The sequence below is a fragment of the Cyrtonyx montezumae genome, unplaced genomic scaffold, assembly GCF_038088225.1.
Source record: "Cyrtonyx montezumae isolate F1298 unplaced genomic scaffold, pur_monq_1.0 scaffold_0, whole genome shotgun sequence".
NCBI lineage: Eukaryota > Metazoa > Chordata > Aves > Galliformes > Odontophoridae > Cyrtonyx > Cyrtonyx montezumae.
This window is the reverse complement of record NW_027071824.1, coordinates 18,451,563-18,468,001: the sequence shown is the minus strand read 5'-3', so window position 1 is coordinate 18,468,001 and position 16,439 is coordinate 18,451,563. Positions and strand designations below refer to the sequence as shown.

Genomic DNA, 16,439 nt, shown 5'->3' with positions numbered 1-16,439 from the left:
TCTGCTATTGCCACATCTGTGTACCAACAACTTACTTGACAATTCTGCACTGTTGGGGATAAAGAAATGCATTCAGCTATCATATGCAGTTATAAATCTTTTTCACCTTTCTCCCAATTTTTCAAAAGAATTCCCTACTCCCACTTAGCTCCAGAGGCCAGTTTTGCCTCAGGGAAAAGTGGAACTGAAGATCTGCTGTCCTTCACTTAGTCCAGCTTCTATGAGAAACCCAAGGGAAAAAAAAAGCTCTTTCCAGCTTGTCTATGCATGTAAGTTGCTGACTCGGTCTTTGAGGGAGCTGTGATGACTTCAGAGGAGCTAATATCAAATTATACCAATGTAAATGGGAGATGAAATCGATTCTTACAGCACTGCCTCATTAGTAACTCAAAGTAACTTCTTTGTTGATACCTGATATTTCAGAGAGGAGTAAAACAAAGGGGTTAGAGACACAGAAAGGGACATGAGAGTAACAGCCTGCTGCAGCACTCAGTCTGTACAGATGAGTTCTGTTGACTGCTGTTGGTCTCTAAAAAGCCAGGATGACAGCTGAATGTTCACCTAAAAGAACCACTGAGGACATAAAAAAAAAAAAAAAAGCAATCTTATCATCAAGATTCAGGTTTTGCAGGAAGTGGAGGTAGGTCTAACTTGAGGTGGTCCAGACGCATGAGGTATCACATCATGTTATAGAGAGTCAGTAGGAACTGGAAGTCCTTATCTACATCACACCCAAGCTTGCACAGTTATGCTTTTTCCAGCTCCTAGAGAGCAGGGCATTCTTACCTACACTGAGGTTCTCTGCAACATCTTTCATTCAGTGATATAGATATGCACTGAGAATATAAAACTCCCAAGAAATGGAACTGCATGGCTACATGTACCAATAGAGATGGCCTCTGGTGTGGCATTATAAAGATTTGTGTTTTAATGCTTAACTGGGAAACATACCTTATTGTTTTAAGACAGGACTCTCATTTTAGATCTCAATATAGCTACCATATGTCCCCCGCACACAAGCACAGCCTTCTCTCACTGTTATTACCACAAACGACTGCTGCCAGAAATGGCATGTTGCAAAAGCAAGGTCTGAAAAGAATGGTGTGTGCTTGACGAAATGAAAACCACATCAAATACACTTCCTAGTTCAACTACATATTTGGGAGCTGGAAAAAGGCAGCCTAGGGAGGCATTGGCTTTAAGGGCAGTTTATACAGATGTTCTTCAGGAATTATTCTCTCATGCTTAACACCATGTGAGAGGAAAGAAATACATTGACTGATCTCTACAAATCCTTCCCAGGCCTGTATTTTCATGCTTTCTATCTTTTTTTTTTATTATTATTCAGGGTTTCGGCATTGGTATTTTTAGTGTAATGGTTTTGAGATTCATCCAACAGATGAGAGAAATCCTCAGGAAAATTAGTTGGACAGTAAAAAAGTGGGATCTGATTCTGAACACGTATGTTAGATGAGAAGGCTTTGTTTCTTATAAATTTCCGTGATATTTTTTAATGATTTTTTTTTTTTTTGTAGAGGGCAAGCCAAGAAAGGGTGTGACATATCCATCAACTCTTGAATTCTCTTCCTCAAAGAGCACAGCTGTCAAATCAGGCAAGTAGTTATGATCAACTTTCCCTTATATCTATTCACAACTATCTGTCATAGCATCTCAATTATGTAATAAAAAAATGAATAATTGAGACACGGAAGATAATGTATCCCTTATGCTCATCAGTGCTACTATCTCATTCAGTTTTCTCATGGTATTTTTTATGTTAAGCATACAGAATTATCCCAGATAATTTATATTGTTTGGTCTTACCCACATTCACAGGCCTCTGTTCCCACCTACTTTCCCCCTTGCTTTAAATCTGTGAACATGGTGTCGTACTTGTCATATTTGAAGTAAGTTTTATATGTTTGCTTTCTCTTAATGCTATTCATGTTATCTCTTGGGACACTTGATTTGGAGAGTATAGTAATACATAATAATATTAACAATACAGATGGCAATGCAGAACAGCTTAGATAAGGACTATATGGTAAAGAATTACTCTTTGTAACTTGTTTTGCTTGCATCCCATTCTTTCAGATTCAACTCAGCTCAAATAATGTGTTTCAGTAATTTCCACATCAAAATACATGTAAAGATCTGTACCTAGTGTATGTTTGCAAGTACTGGAATGTACTTGCAAAGGAATTGTAAACTAAAGGCTGCACTTTGGGTGATGCACAATCAGGCTGAACAACTACAATGTTCCAATACCACTGTGCATGTGAAAGCCTAAAAATGAGGAAAAACCTCTGTACTTTGCTTCCAAAGACCAAACACTAATGTATCGGAGAAGAGCAGGACTCCAAACAGCAGCCATGCAACCATGGATGGACACACCCATTGACATGCTTGGGAAAGATGCACTACATTTCCTTACATCACCCTTCACAGTAGATAAGTTCAAGAAGACTCGACCTCAGCAAGAGCAAAAGAGTCACAATAAAGGAGTGTAGCAATAAAATATATTCTATTTTTTGCTGTTCAGATTTCCAAGGAAATGTCTTGAATTTACACAGTTGTGAAAAAAAGCTCATATGTCATTTCCATGATGGAGACACTTCATGAACATGTGAATATCAGCTACCACCTAGTGTGAATCTTGATCAAAGACTTCTGAAAGGAATTAAAGTGTTTAAGCTCAGTAAAAATCCCTCTTTCCTTATAAGAGAGCCCATAGTATTCAGGATTTGGGATTTGCCATAAAGATCTGACAATGCCAGGCAAGAAAGAACTACATCTGAATGTGAGTTAGTGACTGAAACACCACATGCTAGTTGGTATTCACCAGACAACCTACACACACCAGGACCCTGATTCACATTAATCTTATGAGGATTGGTTTATTAGTGGTAAAATCCTGTGTTTATTGCTCACTTCAGAAATTCTGTTGACATTGGCAGGAGCTTTTGGGCAGTCAGATGCCTAAATGAAGCACCAAAAACATGCAGCGAATGCTGTCTAGAAGCACTCATCCATCACTTTTTCTTTCCTAGCAAGGAAGCACTGATTAGACTGACCAAACTTTCTAATGCTAGGTGTTGGGATGCCTCCTTTTGTGGACTGATAACTTCCTAATAGAAAACTTCAAATTATTTTATTCCAGAGCTGCATTTCTTAATGTGTTTCAATTTGCTTCAGAGCCTAAGAAGCCAGAGCAAGACCTAAAAGTAACGAAGAGTGCTGCCGTGTCTGATACATCAGGGAAAGCCTCAGAACAAGGTAGGTGTAGGGGATCTCCATGTCTTTTTCTTAAGAAACTCAATTACATTCTCAGCCTCTTGCTTCATTGCTGCTGGGCTTCCTCCTGTACTGTAAGTACACAGGTTCCTTGCTCCATGCAGCCAAGGTTACAGAAACAGCTGCTGTGCCCACTCCCTATTTCTGCAGCTTTGTCTCGCACAGGAAGTACCCCTTTGCCCTCTTATCTTCCTTTTCTTAGTGCAGCAGCATGGAGCAGGGAACCACACAACACAAAGAGAGCCATTCACACTGATTTTTCAGAGTTGTTTTGTTTTTCTTCTAATCTTGCTTTCAGCATTATCTCATTAAAACTGTCTGAGACCTGAGTTTTACACCGGCTAGCATTAGGTGGTAATTAATCCACCAGACAGTTTCATGGTGATGGTTTTCAAAAGGGGGACATCCAGCAGTAAAATGCAAGCTTGTGCTGTGCTGCAGTGAAAAGGCTACATGAAGGCACACGACTCTTTTCCAGTGCACACAGTCTGTCAGGCCATCCCTGGGAATACAGGCAGGGAGGAGAGGAACAAGGCTGATATGAACATGGAATATACTTTAGGGTGACTTTGGTAGATAGACGAAGAAGTAAAAGATGAAGACTTCTAATACGCTGACTGGAAAGGACTTGTGTAACGCTATTTAGGATGCACCTTTTGCAATGAGAATTGTCTCTGTTCTCACAACAGATCATTTAAAAAGCAGTTGCAGCTGTCAGCTGAGTCTGAGTGAGCTGAAATGGGCACCCCTCAGTGCTGCTCTCACCACACCCCTAAGCCAAAGCCCTCCTGGCTCCTGCTCAAACCCTCTCCCGAATCCCTGAAACCTGTTCTCCTGCCAACAACACTTCAGTGGCGGTAGGCAATGCATAATTCATTCTGGTCTATGACCCAGAATTGCCATCTTTTACTATCAGATGTCTGTTGATTTCTATTTATATGGAACTTCAAACGGTTCAATTACACTTAGAAAAGATGATGGCAAAACTGAAAGTGCAACTTCAACTGGCTGTTTGAACCCCTGCACAGGTCTGAGACACCTGTAAGGCAGAGTTTCTCTCTTTCAAAGCATAGAAGGTGTAGGAGAAACACTAAGTCTATGACAGGCTGTTGTCAGCAACTCCAGCGTTACACAGGCGTGTGAGCTATACATCCACTCAGCAATGAAGGCTCTAATGGGGTCCAGAGATGAGGATGCTTGTAGACATTCTAAGGAAAACATCACTGTCTTGGTTGCCTTCAACAGCAAAAGCCACTAACAAGGTTTCTGTGTCACATAGGACACAGTAGACTGATTGTGTCACTGCTCCCACAGGGGACACAGTCCGCAAGGTGTATCAGACATCACCGGTGCCAATGCCAACCACACAAATTGCAGCCACAACACCAACCCCAACGACCACAACCACAGACCCTTTCAGCACAACACCAAAGCCAACCACAACACCTGCAACAACAAAAATCACAACAGACTCAGCTGCAGCCAAGCCTCGACCTGGACTGCACAGGGTCAGGGATACAGGTCAGTAGTACAGACTTTTTCATTGCTTTCCTCCTGACTAACAGTAAAAGAAACAAGAAATGCAGTTGAATATTCTACTATTAAGTGGATCATTAGTACAGTGGCTCAATGCAGGCATATTTATGAGCAGATAAAGAAATCAATTCCATCCCATCTGTTGGAATTGGAGTTGTTCTATAGTCTCTGAAACACGTATGGAAATGCTTTGTCTCAAATCCACTCAGTGTGGTTAGATTCTCCAAAATAAGTGTTCATCTTCAGTAATTATATCTAGTCATTCTCTTTGCTTCTAATATATTGGCATCTAAACTGATATTTGTGGGAGGAAATTTTCCATCTCCAAACACTGTCAGGATTTTCAGGTATGGTAGTCAAAAAATTATTTCCCTGATTCATATGCCTGGACTGAATGTTCAACAAATACATAAAGATTCAGTTTAGATTTAATTTTGTGATAACTTTCAATAAATGAAAGTTGTAATATATATTTTTCTAATAGCTCTTGGATTTTAAAGATGAAACACTGTGAATGAATTATCACTGTATAATTTTTTCACACCTAGTTTTCCATAATCTTTTCTTGTCTACATTTGTTTTTATTCATACACATTGGTGTCTTTTTTAAAGATCCAATAGATGAAAATGAAAATCTCTTATTTTTAGGTTCTAGCAGTGTCCACCCTGCATACTCCTCTGTGGCAGCTGCAGCATCAAGTAAGTACAGTAAAGAAGTGTGTGCCACAAGGTATGCAGAGTGGTGTATTCTAAGGCAGCAATGATTAGATAATTTTTCAAGACTCATAAAACTCAGTGGTTGAATACAAGTCCGTATTTTAACTGAAAAATATATGTTCTGTCAGAGATGCTGATCACCCAGAGTTCAGGGGAAACCTTTCTAGTGAATAGCTGCACGAGACAACACCTGCCTTGACAAATGCTGAATTTTGCAACTCTTGAGACAAAAATCATACTGTTGAAGTTGTGCTTCCTTGTTGCTTTCTCCTGTCTTACTCTCTTAAAGGAAAATTTGATTTACTTGTACGTTACATAGTACAGGCAGTTGCCTTGCTATTTAAACGTAGGACTGAGAGCTCTGAAATGCCAGCTTCACTTTTTGTGAAAACCTCAGGCTGTGGTTCCAAGCCTGGCATAAAAATGCAATGTTATTCCTGGAACATCACTCGTGTTTTTGACAACAGAATCATGGGTGTTCAGAGCTCTGCAGCTTTATCCAGAAGCCTGCCTCCATTCTAGCCCAGAGCCTGTAATGCAAATATATAGAGAGGTTTTCTCATACAATGCTAAATTGCTCATGCAAGGAAGGAAGAATATCTTCAGCTGTTCGCAAGTTTATGAGCATAACGATATTTTGTGGGTTGTCTAAAAGACAGCTGGATTTGGTTTGTATAAAAGAGAGCTGGAAGACTTCATATTCTGTTGCAATTTCTGAGTGCCCTGAGCTTGGTTCTGCTCTCACACATTTAACTGTGGCTGTACCTACAGCTGAGTAATTCAAAGCTAGAGTACATAGCTGGCATCTTCTGGCCAATTCAGGTCTCGAGGGAAAGCATCATTAAGTCAAATTTAACTGTGAGCCCAGAAGTTTCCTACATCACTACTCCTGCCTAGAAAGCCTGCCTACATCAAAGGGGCACCATGAGCATCCCCCTTCATCAATTCCATGTGCTAGGAATAAGTGACTGTGCATACCCAACAGAGCATGCTCTTGCCCTGCTCTGGGGTAAGGGCACAAGTTGGGAAGTTAATTGTACACAGTCAAATGTGCAGGTATGTGCATGGTACTATATACAGAAGTGACAACACAATTTCAAGCAGTTTAATATAAGTGGGAATCTACATCATATTTTGCTTATTATGTTTTTTGTACCTCTAAACCTGGTCCTGCTTGTTGCTCTCTTTTCTATTTCATATTCCCTCTGACTGGCACAGAAGAGGCCATTCTTCACTGTCAATTAGGAAAACATATTTGAGGTTACTTGAGCAGTAAGAGATGCATGTTGAGAGTGCTCTGGCAACACTGAAGCCAGTGTGAAGGCTATGCTTGTCTTTAATAAGACCAGACTTCTAGTCAAAAGTTGACAGGGGTAAAAGCAAAGCACAACTTGTTGCTTAAAACATTAGACCATGCAAAAAACTCCAACCTGTTGTCACCCTACACTCTGCCCTGCTCAGTTCAGCCTTTTCAGCCAGTGACCTTGAGCTGGGTGCTGCTTACTACAGCCTTTCATCCCCAGCTGTGACTTACCATAATAGTAAGAAAAGAAAATAGGAACGGACTGGGGAAACAACAGCATTATAAACAATATAGAAAGCCAACAGTGTGAAACCATCCTGGCTCATAGGAATTGAAAGCACTGGATAAGGGTTGCGCTGTGTGGGGGGGGTGGGGGGGGGATAGCTGGAGCCTGTTTTTGGATGCAGACTTTTCTCTTTGGATGCAGCATGGCTACTTAGTCCACCAGGGATGCTGACTAAGTTGCAGAGGGAATTTGTGTTTCTTGAATGAAGTAGCTGCTCACCTTCTCAAATATTTTTTCATCACATGTAAGGTTTGGCACCACCAAAAGCAGCACAGAAAGCAAACCAAGTGACTATTGAGAATGGAGGCAGAACAAAAGTTGTAGTGCACAGGACTTAAGAGCTAATCTCTCTCTCACCCCTATCTACACTGTTTCAACTGGCCTTGACTCAGGCAATTCCAAACTAAGGGAAGCTCTCAGGCTGCAAGTTAATTTTCTTCCAATTCTTTGATATGTACCTATCTTGGGCATGAAAGGCACACCCAACTTAACAATGCTGCTTCATAAGCAGATGTTACTCTCCAGAATCCAAGAAGGCAGGTTGTGCTACCTGCAGATACCTGTAGACAGAGCTAGAAGCCTACAAAGTATAGAAGCCTGGCAGGTGAGACTGTAATTTCCCAAAACAGTATCTCTTTGCCTTTTAAAATTTTCAGTCTCTCAGGACAGCTCACAGAAATCCCATTCAAGAGTTTCTAGTAGTCTGTGAATGAGCACGTGCGTGATCCAAACTTGAAATCTGTTGTCACTTAATTTTGTAATTTAAAGTCCCAAGTTCTTGTTTTCTCAGACAACCATTAAAAATCATCTAATTTATGATATCTTATTGATAATATCTCATGGGTTCATTGTTCTCAGAAGTCAGCTAAAACATTCCTACTAATTTCAGCAGGCTTTGGAATGTTAACAAGCTTCTTAAGAGCAATTAATAAAAGAAGAAGCATGATTGAAGACAATCTTCATCTTCAAATGGTTTGAGCCCTCAGTATTTTTGAACAGTGGGAATTCAATGTATTAACACAATCACGTTAATTAAGCATTTTGTGTAGACAGCAATGAAGACATTTCAGACACATGAATTCTCCCACATTGTTTTTGTTATTGTTTCATTATTTACAGTCTGCCTGCTTGCTTGTATCTACTCACTGGCACTTGTCTCAGATAGTAGGAACACTTCCCTACAGGAAGCGTGGTATCTGGTCTGGGTTTTGTTTTGGTTTGTTTTTAACATTCCTCACACAACTGGATAGTACTGAAATAGAAATAAAAACAGATAACAAGCTCAAGCTATTGAGAAAGGAAACTTAACAGGGAAAGCAAATCACAGCAGTAACTACAAACATTTTAAGTGCAAACCAGAGACAAGTAAAAGTAGTACTCATAGCTGAAGTGAATGTAAATTAATCTAACTAGGCCGAACAAGGCAATTCTTCAAGCTGACTTAAAATGTAGGGCGCTAACATTTGAAGAAGTTTATCAATTAAAACATCAATTGAACAATTAACAATATGAACAGTTAATTCTGATAGCAATAAAATGCGATTCAGGTAGCAGTAGTCCTGCACCAAACATGGAGTACAAATGACACTTCTTCATTTTGATGCCCATTCAGGACAAGTTCAGGCTTCACAAGGAAAAGGACTGAATACAGGTATGTATTGAACTAACGATAACTAGCAGATTGTTTATTGCAAGAATGCTAGAAAACATTGTCTTTTGGCTCTGTTTACTGACCAATGCAATATATTCAAAGCATTCAGGGGCACTTCCACCTCTGCAAGCAACAGGAATACTTTGCGACCCAGTGGAGGTAACTAATCACTTTTCTTATTTCTCCCCATCATCCACCTCTACTGAGCAGATATCACTGTAGTTATAGCACAGCAATAGCATAACTTCTAGGAAAAAAAAAAGTATGATTAAATCTAGAATTGTTCTCAGAACAGTATTTTAAACCTATGTAGAAGTACTTTATAGCATTTGCTGTTGCAAAATGCCTTAGGGTCCTTAGATCCAACCTCAGGAGAAATTACACAATCAAGGAAGACTTGAGTTGCAAAAGACTTCAAAGCCCATCCAGCCCTAGCCCCCTGCAGTGGACAGGGCTGCCACCCACCAGCTCAGGCTGCCCAGAGCCCCATCCAACCCAGCCTTGAGTGTCTCCAGGAATGGGGCACCCACAGCTTCTTTTAGCACCCCTTTCAGTTTCCAGCTCCTAAGTGTGGTCAGCATCTCAGGACCCACTGCTCGTTGCTCCAGTGCACCAGAGAACTACAGTATCTACTAACATACTCCTTTCTTCCACTTTTGCCACCCTTACCTAAGCTATTAAATTCTTCCTTATTTTTTGTTATTATTTTTGGTGGTAGCTTTTTTTAATCCATCTTCTGTTTGGCCTGAGAACACATACAGAAAGATAGTTTGGAGCCCCCTCATCCCTTGAGGTCATGCTCCTGCCCTGGCCAGCTGGCATCTAACCTCCCTCTCTCTTTCACACTATGCAGGTATTCAGCGACAAGAGCCTGTTGCCACCTTCCGTAGGCCTGCTGGGTCTCCAGCCCATCTGGGTGAGCCAGACTGCTAAGTGCAGGTTTTCTGCCATCTTTCATGGTTTTAGTAACCCTAAATTAAGCACACATGCTGCACTGCATAGCAATCTGTGTGTGCTGGCAGGCCAGCAGCTTCCAGAATGAGGAGGCAATGAACAGCACAGTCACTAGTGAGCTGTTGTTTCAGGCCACAGGAATCAACATCTACCACAGGGTTCGTAACGTACCTTATTTGTAAGTCAAAACGAAGAACAAAATCATGTGTGCAGACTATCAGGTATATGATGGAACTAAATTTTCTACTGTTCCTGTTCTCAGGAGCCTCCAGGCTGACTGCAACATAGGGATTGTCTTAATGCTGAAAGTAGAAACATCACCTGTGCATTTCTTCTTTCACAGCTGTGCAATTCACCATCCATTTCATCAGCAAGAAGCCATTTCAGTGGCACTTTGGAAGGCTGTCAGCAACTTCACATGGCTCCAGAGCACTTGGTTTATATACCAACACCAAATCTGATAGCAGAGTTTCTCAGGCATGGCTTTATCCAGGGGCAGCCAGGGCAGGGGGAAGAACAGGAGCAGAGGCAGCCCAACACCCTGGGCAAGGAGAGGATGCAGTGCCTGAGGGTGTACCAGGGTTGTGGTGGCTTCAATGAGAGCTCAGAGCTGCAAAGGAAGCATTGCAACAGGGGAGAGGGCAAGGGGTGCTGATGTTGAAGATGGAGGACGTCCCCATGCAGTGGGACCTTTCTGGGTAATGGAGGCCAAGTGCTTGTGCCCTGTGATCTCTCCATCAGAAATACAGTCTGCAGACCTGGTGCAGTATTTTTAGAATGAATACACTCTGACTCCTCCTGAGATTCTGTTATCTTGCTTTTACACCATTTCTGTTCACTTCAATCTCATTCTGTTCCTTCATTTATATCCATGTTTGTCTTGTTCATGTTCTTTTGGCCATACCAATATCACAGCCTTTGTTTTTTTTTTAATCTCATAAATGTTATCTTCTCTCAAATACTCTTTGCACTTGTCAAACTCCAGTTCCCAGCATCACAAGGGAAACAGGTGAGCAATATATGCCCATACAGAACAGCAGAGCAAATATGTTGCCTGTAAAAGTGCCCAGAAAAGCAATGCACAAGTTATGTTATACCATGCGCAGGGAGGAGAGCCTGGTATGGCCGAGAAACAGAAAGAGCCTTGCAATGTGCTGACTAGCCTCAGTCTGTCCAAATCTTTGCCAGAGATGCAAGGGAACGCCATGCTGAAGCTCGTTTAAATCAGTCAAAGTTTGATCCCACCTAACATATCTGAAGATCTACCCAGGATGACTGGAAAGCACAATGATTCCATAATGAATAACTGTTTTCTCAGTCACAGAACAAGAGAGGAAAAAATCACAAACATGCACTTGCTGTATTCCCTACAAGCTCCAGTCATTTTTCAACAAGGTCCTGGCAGCTTAGATGTGCTGCTTCCAAGCAGCCAAGTTTTCTCACGGTCAAGGGGAAATTCCTGGACAACTCCTTGCTTTCATGGAAAGAAGAGTTGTTTTTCTTGATCCTGCAAAGCGAGTGCACACTGCTCAGCAAACAACAGCTATTGAGCCTGTGGGCTTGGCTGGGCTGTCAAGGAGCTTCCTCTATTCAGCTCAGGTTAGCAAAAAGATTTGCTTGTAAAACACCCATCCTGACACACCATTTATCTGCTTGGCTCCTTGCTGCCTGCTCTTGAGAAGGTCTCTTCTTCTCCGAGTTCTTCACAATTATACTTTTTTTTTTTTTTAAGATTACTCTTGTAGTATTTTAAAATTCAACCCTTGATTTTTATGGGCATCATTAAGCAAACAAATAAAAAGCCCAGGCTACTTAAAAGAATACTCTTTTTCCTTTCAAAGGAACGTTTAATTGAGAGCTTGCTCTGTGATGTGTCTAGGACTACATCCAAGCACAGTGCTTTTGCCTGGATTCATGAATCGCTTAGAATTAGTGTATTCTTCATCTCTGCAGCCAGATGCCCAAATTCTTGGTGCTTGTGCTTGTCTTCATTAAGGTCTTCCCACTACAGAAAGTTTTCAAAGGATATGAGCCATGGGAAGACTGCTCAGAGAAGCCACACACAGCTCTTCCTCATTACTCATACACAGCAATTTGGAAGGACCCACAGTTACCTGAGCCAGTTGTTTTAGAGATAAGTAAATCCAGAAAGAGATCACGATTACTCCTACTGACAAAAAAAACCCAAAACCCAACAGTCTTTTCCTGGAGCTAGCAAAAACACATGACTTTTCTGGGATTATCTAGTCAGTTAAGCTAGAGGAACCTGCACTGCAGTCATACTGGGGTGGCAGTCTCACAGAATGGCCAATGCTTCATTGTCTGGAGGACACTGGTTAAGCCCATAGTTCCCTTTTCTTTTTTCCAGACATACATGTGGTTCACCCATTGGCTCTAATCTGGAAGATGCCAGCCACCAGCCTAGATAGATAGGGAAGCATTACTTTTTGGAGGAGTCCTTCAGGAGGCTCCAAAAAAAGACCCCTGGAGGCTTATTTATGAAAGCATCCATTTTGATGGATGTTTTCCATGCCTGATAGCCTGCAAATAAGATTTAGGCACCTTCTTCATGTTTGAACAGGTTCAAGCAATACGGAAAACAGCAATTGCAGATTTTCAGTGGGAAACAATCTAGGCCAAGCAAAAGTATACTGAAGTTGGTATAATTGTCTCGGTGACAGTGAGATTTTGAGGAACATAACCAAAACAAATCTATAGATGCTTATTGAAACATAAAAAAGGTGAGAGCTCTGGAGCCAGTGACGTAAGGCTGCTAAATGTGGCTTGAAATGTGTCTGTAAAGGCTTCCAAGTTTACTGATTTCCTTAGCTCCTTTTCATGAATAGTGATTCCCTACATAAACTGACTGTTCTAAACCGAGTTTTTTAATCTCTAGTAATTCCATTATTTCCAGTAATACTTTGTATTTTCTTTCATGTATGAAAGCAATGGAAACAGACTTGTGGAAACCCGGACTGAGCTTTTTTGACACAGGTAAATATTTAAATCATTTGGTAATTAGACTGGAAATCATTGTTTTCCGTCACACATGGGGAAAGCTCACACTTTTCATCCAGTCTGTGGCATTGCTAATAACTATCTCATTCTAAGAAGTAATTACAGTATTTAAAATGACAAACAAGGAATGTAGTTTATATCTTAGTAGTCAAAATTATTCTGTGCCTTCATCATTCTCGAGTTCCTGCCAAAAGTGGGAGCAGAACAGATGAGCTCTGGAAAGAGTTGGCAGTTGTTCTGCAGGAAAGGAGTTCTAGCTACTGAAATTCGATTGTAAATAGGAAGGTATTTTGGGAATGCCACAGCTGGGAAAGCAGTCTAGAAATGCAATCAATGAAAAAGATGGAAAATTATTCTGATCCAAGAAGGAAGGGTATTCAAATGAGAATGGGGGCTTAAAAAATAGAAGGCATTATTGACATTTACTAATGTTTTAGCCTTATAAAGTGAGAAGACAACATTTTTAGAAACTACTGGTGAGTGAGAAAAAACCTTGCATTTGTAGCAGGCTCAGGAGGCAGAAGACCATGACTTGAGCAACCCTCAGCCAGGTGCAGTTAGCGAGTGCACATCCCACACGTTCATTGTTTAAGGGATCTCTTTTCTTAGAAACATTTAAAGTAGACTATGCAAAGTCTACTTTGCAAAATCCATGCAAAGATATGGCAATTCATCACTGGGTACTCTTATGAGGAGCTGGACCATGCAGTATAAGGTGTCTTTTCCATCACCAGTCTTGCTGCTGGAGAGGGCTGTGCTATGCTGGTGGCCCTTGCACAGACCATCCCCCTGCACGCCCAAAGCCGAGGCGTGACTAATCCCTCCACTGGCTGCTACGAGCAGCGTTGCCTATTTGCATTAGCTTGCAAATCCAGTGGCAGTGGCTCATCAGTCAAACGTGAACAGATTTCCCTTCTCCGGGAGTGGCACTGAGCCAGGGAGAGAGCATGTTTCTATCCAGGCTTCAGTGGGTTTAATTAGAAAAAGCTACAGCGTGGTGTTCAGGGCCAGTAGTGCAGAGGGGCAATCTCTGAGACAGCAAATGCCAGCTTGCATTGAATGCAATGAAAGGTTGGGTGTGGGAGAAGGGATGTTATGTTAACAGTTTCTCAGAATCTGAAGCCTCCATGTGATAAAGTCTGATGAATTCAGATTGTCACTTCAAAGGAATGGTTCCTGGTGTGCATGTAGTCACTGCTATCTTGCTGAAATGAATGGGGATTTTAATCGGCATGGACAGCTGTGACAGTCAGTGAAGAAAACTTTAATTAGCATGGAGTAGGCTGCCCATGCAGTGAGTTGAAATTCCCATGGAAGTAACAACCTTAAATTGGACTGGCAGAACCCAAAGATTTTGACCACCTCCCCAATTAGTGGGGAAGGTTATTCGGTGGGTGACCTTATTGTTACAGTGAGCACAAAGCAACCTCCTGACCCACAGCCTCCCAGAACAGCTGGTGGCACTGGTAGCAGAACGAGGAGTGCCGTGGTACTCAGGTGCATTGTGCTGACAGAGCTCACAGCAGCTTTGGGCATGGACTGTGGATTTTATTGGGCACAGACACACGTGCAAGGCAGATAGCTGTGAATTAACTTCCCCAATAAAATCTGTCTGCTAAAACAAGAGGCATGTGTTAGTATCTAACCTCACAAAAGCATTTAATCCACCTACTTCATGATCTGCAAGTAAGGCAAGCAGGGGAGCATGTGTATGTGGTGCCAAGCTGGCACATAGCACTGAGAGGTGGAGCGTGGCTTTGGTCTGCTACTGAGGGAACTTACACACTTGTGACTAAAGGCTACACTCGAGTACACACAGTGATGAGGGCAAGCTGCTGAGTATTTCAGATTTTAAAGAAAAAATGAACCATAAATGAAGCAAGGCTAACCTTAGTGCCCTTTCCCTACCTCGTTCATATGGGATCACCCACTGCCCTTCACAGGGCCAGGCACAGTGCCCAGCTAACCCAGTGTACTACCCAGTAGCCTGGGGGTGAGAAAGGCAGAGAGGGCAGTCACACAGGAATGGAACTGGCAGGGCTGGTTGATCTCATTGCAGAAGATACCTGCCTGTGGCAGGGGGGCTGGAAATTCATGATCCTTGAGGTCCCTTCCAACGTGGGCCATTCGGTGATTCTGTGTACCTGCATCACTGGCAGCTAAATTTAGAAGAGAGTGAGAGGACAAGGAAAAACTTCTGCCCAGTAAGGTCCCTGCAGCACAATATAGCCACCCCACGGGGGATCAGGTACCAGGTCAGACACCAGCTTTGAGGACACAGCCTCAACAAAACTTCCTCTCCTGACCCAAAACAGCTTCACCATGCAGGGGAAACAGCTCCAAGCAGTTCCATTCTTGTGCTCATTCCCCCGAGAGGTGAGTCGTTATATGTAAATAAAATGGAAGGTAGACTGGTAGGAGTTGGATTTTCCTGCACTATTATGGCTCAGTCATTTCAGCAGCCAGCTCAAGTGCTGCACAAGCTCAGAGCTGTTATGACTGCCATCAGACTCTGGTAATACCTGTTACTGATGTCCCTCAGCCACCCACTCTCTTTACACATGCAGTGCTCTCACACTGAGGCTGCTGGCTGCCCTGGCCTTGGAGGTGGTGAAAGTATTTTACCATGGCTTGCTGCCCACTCATGCTTCCCTCTCACATCTACCAGCTTCAGGCACCACTGCAGACACCCAGAGCTGGGGCAGCCCAGCATACCTCAAAAGAGCCTCTCTCTCCTTTGTCTCTCCAGGTTTTGCTTCAAAGGAGGAACTGAACCTGAAGCCGCTGGAGGCAACCTCCCAGGGGAACCCAAGTACGTACATCGGAATTAATCTCATAATTACACAGTGCCATTGTATTAATTACCTGCTACTTGAAGGCATTCAAATTAAACAGCAATAAGGATGTTTGAAAGAAAACTTAAGAAACTTGCGGAATACATTTTCCTCTGGGGAGGAACAGCTCTCTGCTAGTCCCTCTGACAGACACAGTTGGTTTTGCTTTTCCAAGCAAGGAAGCACAGCCAAGATGTAGCTTACCTGGGTGGCAGGACGATGGCTGCTCACTGCTCCTTCTCGGGGCAAGCTCAGCTCCATGTGCTGGGCACACACGACTCCTGTCTGGGTGTTCTGATGGTGGAGGACAGCAAAGCAATGAGCTGCGTCCAGGGATGGGCAAGCAAACCCTGGTGACTGCACACACTCCTGTAGCCGCACAGGCGCTCTTCCTGCTGCAGAGGGTGGGAGGGAAAGAAAGCGCCTGAAAAACGAACAGCCAGGAGAGAGGGTCTGTGCCCTGGCTGAGCTGCTGAAGAATTAAGGAGCCCACAGTCTGGGGATGGAGATGTCACATGCTCTGAAAAGCAAACCTTGCACAGCCCTTTGTAATTAAAGACAGGTTTGACCATTAACTCATCATGAAATGGGGCCCAGAGAAGAAGGAGAAAAGGAAAGCAAACCACAAGTGCAGAGGTGGAGTCATCCACCTCTTCAAGAGAAGCCTCCCTGGTGGAGGGGCTCAACCTCCTGCTGACCCCAGGACCTCCTGTGCCCATCCTTCCACAGCTGAGTGATCACTTTTGTCTCAAGGGCTATTTACCTTAAATGCTGAACCAAGCATTCCTGTATTCCCAGATGGTCCACATAAAACTCCTAATATGTTTTGTCTCATCAAAAAAATGT

At 42.6% G+C, this 16,439-nt stretch overlaps 1 protein-coding gene across 1 annotated transcript in view; it reads left to right on the top strand.

Moving 5' to 3' along the window:
• The window catches only part of VIT (vitrin), a 40,171-nt gene that overhangs the window by 18,298 nt on the left and 5,434 nt on the right, over positions 1–16,439 (top strand). Inside the window, exons 6-14 of the mRNA XM_065736307.1 lie at positions 1,536–1,613; positions 3,196–3,276; positions 4,609–4,815; positions 5,479–5,529; positions 8,749–8,787; positions 8,890–8,946; positions 9,641–9,703; positions 12,688–12,735; positions 15,509–15,571. Coding sequence (XP_065592379.1) covers positions 1,536–1,613; positions 3,196–3,276; positions 4,609–4,815; positions 5,479–5,529; positions 8,749–8,787; positions 8,890–8,946; positions 9,641–9,703; positions 12,688–12,735; positions 15,509–15,571 — 687 coding nt within the window. The remainder of the gene's footprint in view (positions 1–1,535; positions 1,614–3,195; positions 3,277–4,608; positions 4,816–5,478; positions 5,530–8,748; positions 8,788–8,889; positions 8,947–9,640; positions 9,704–12,687; positions 12,736–15,508; positions 15,572–16,439) is intronic.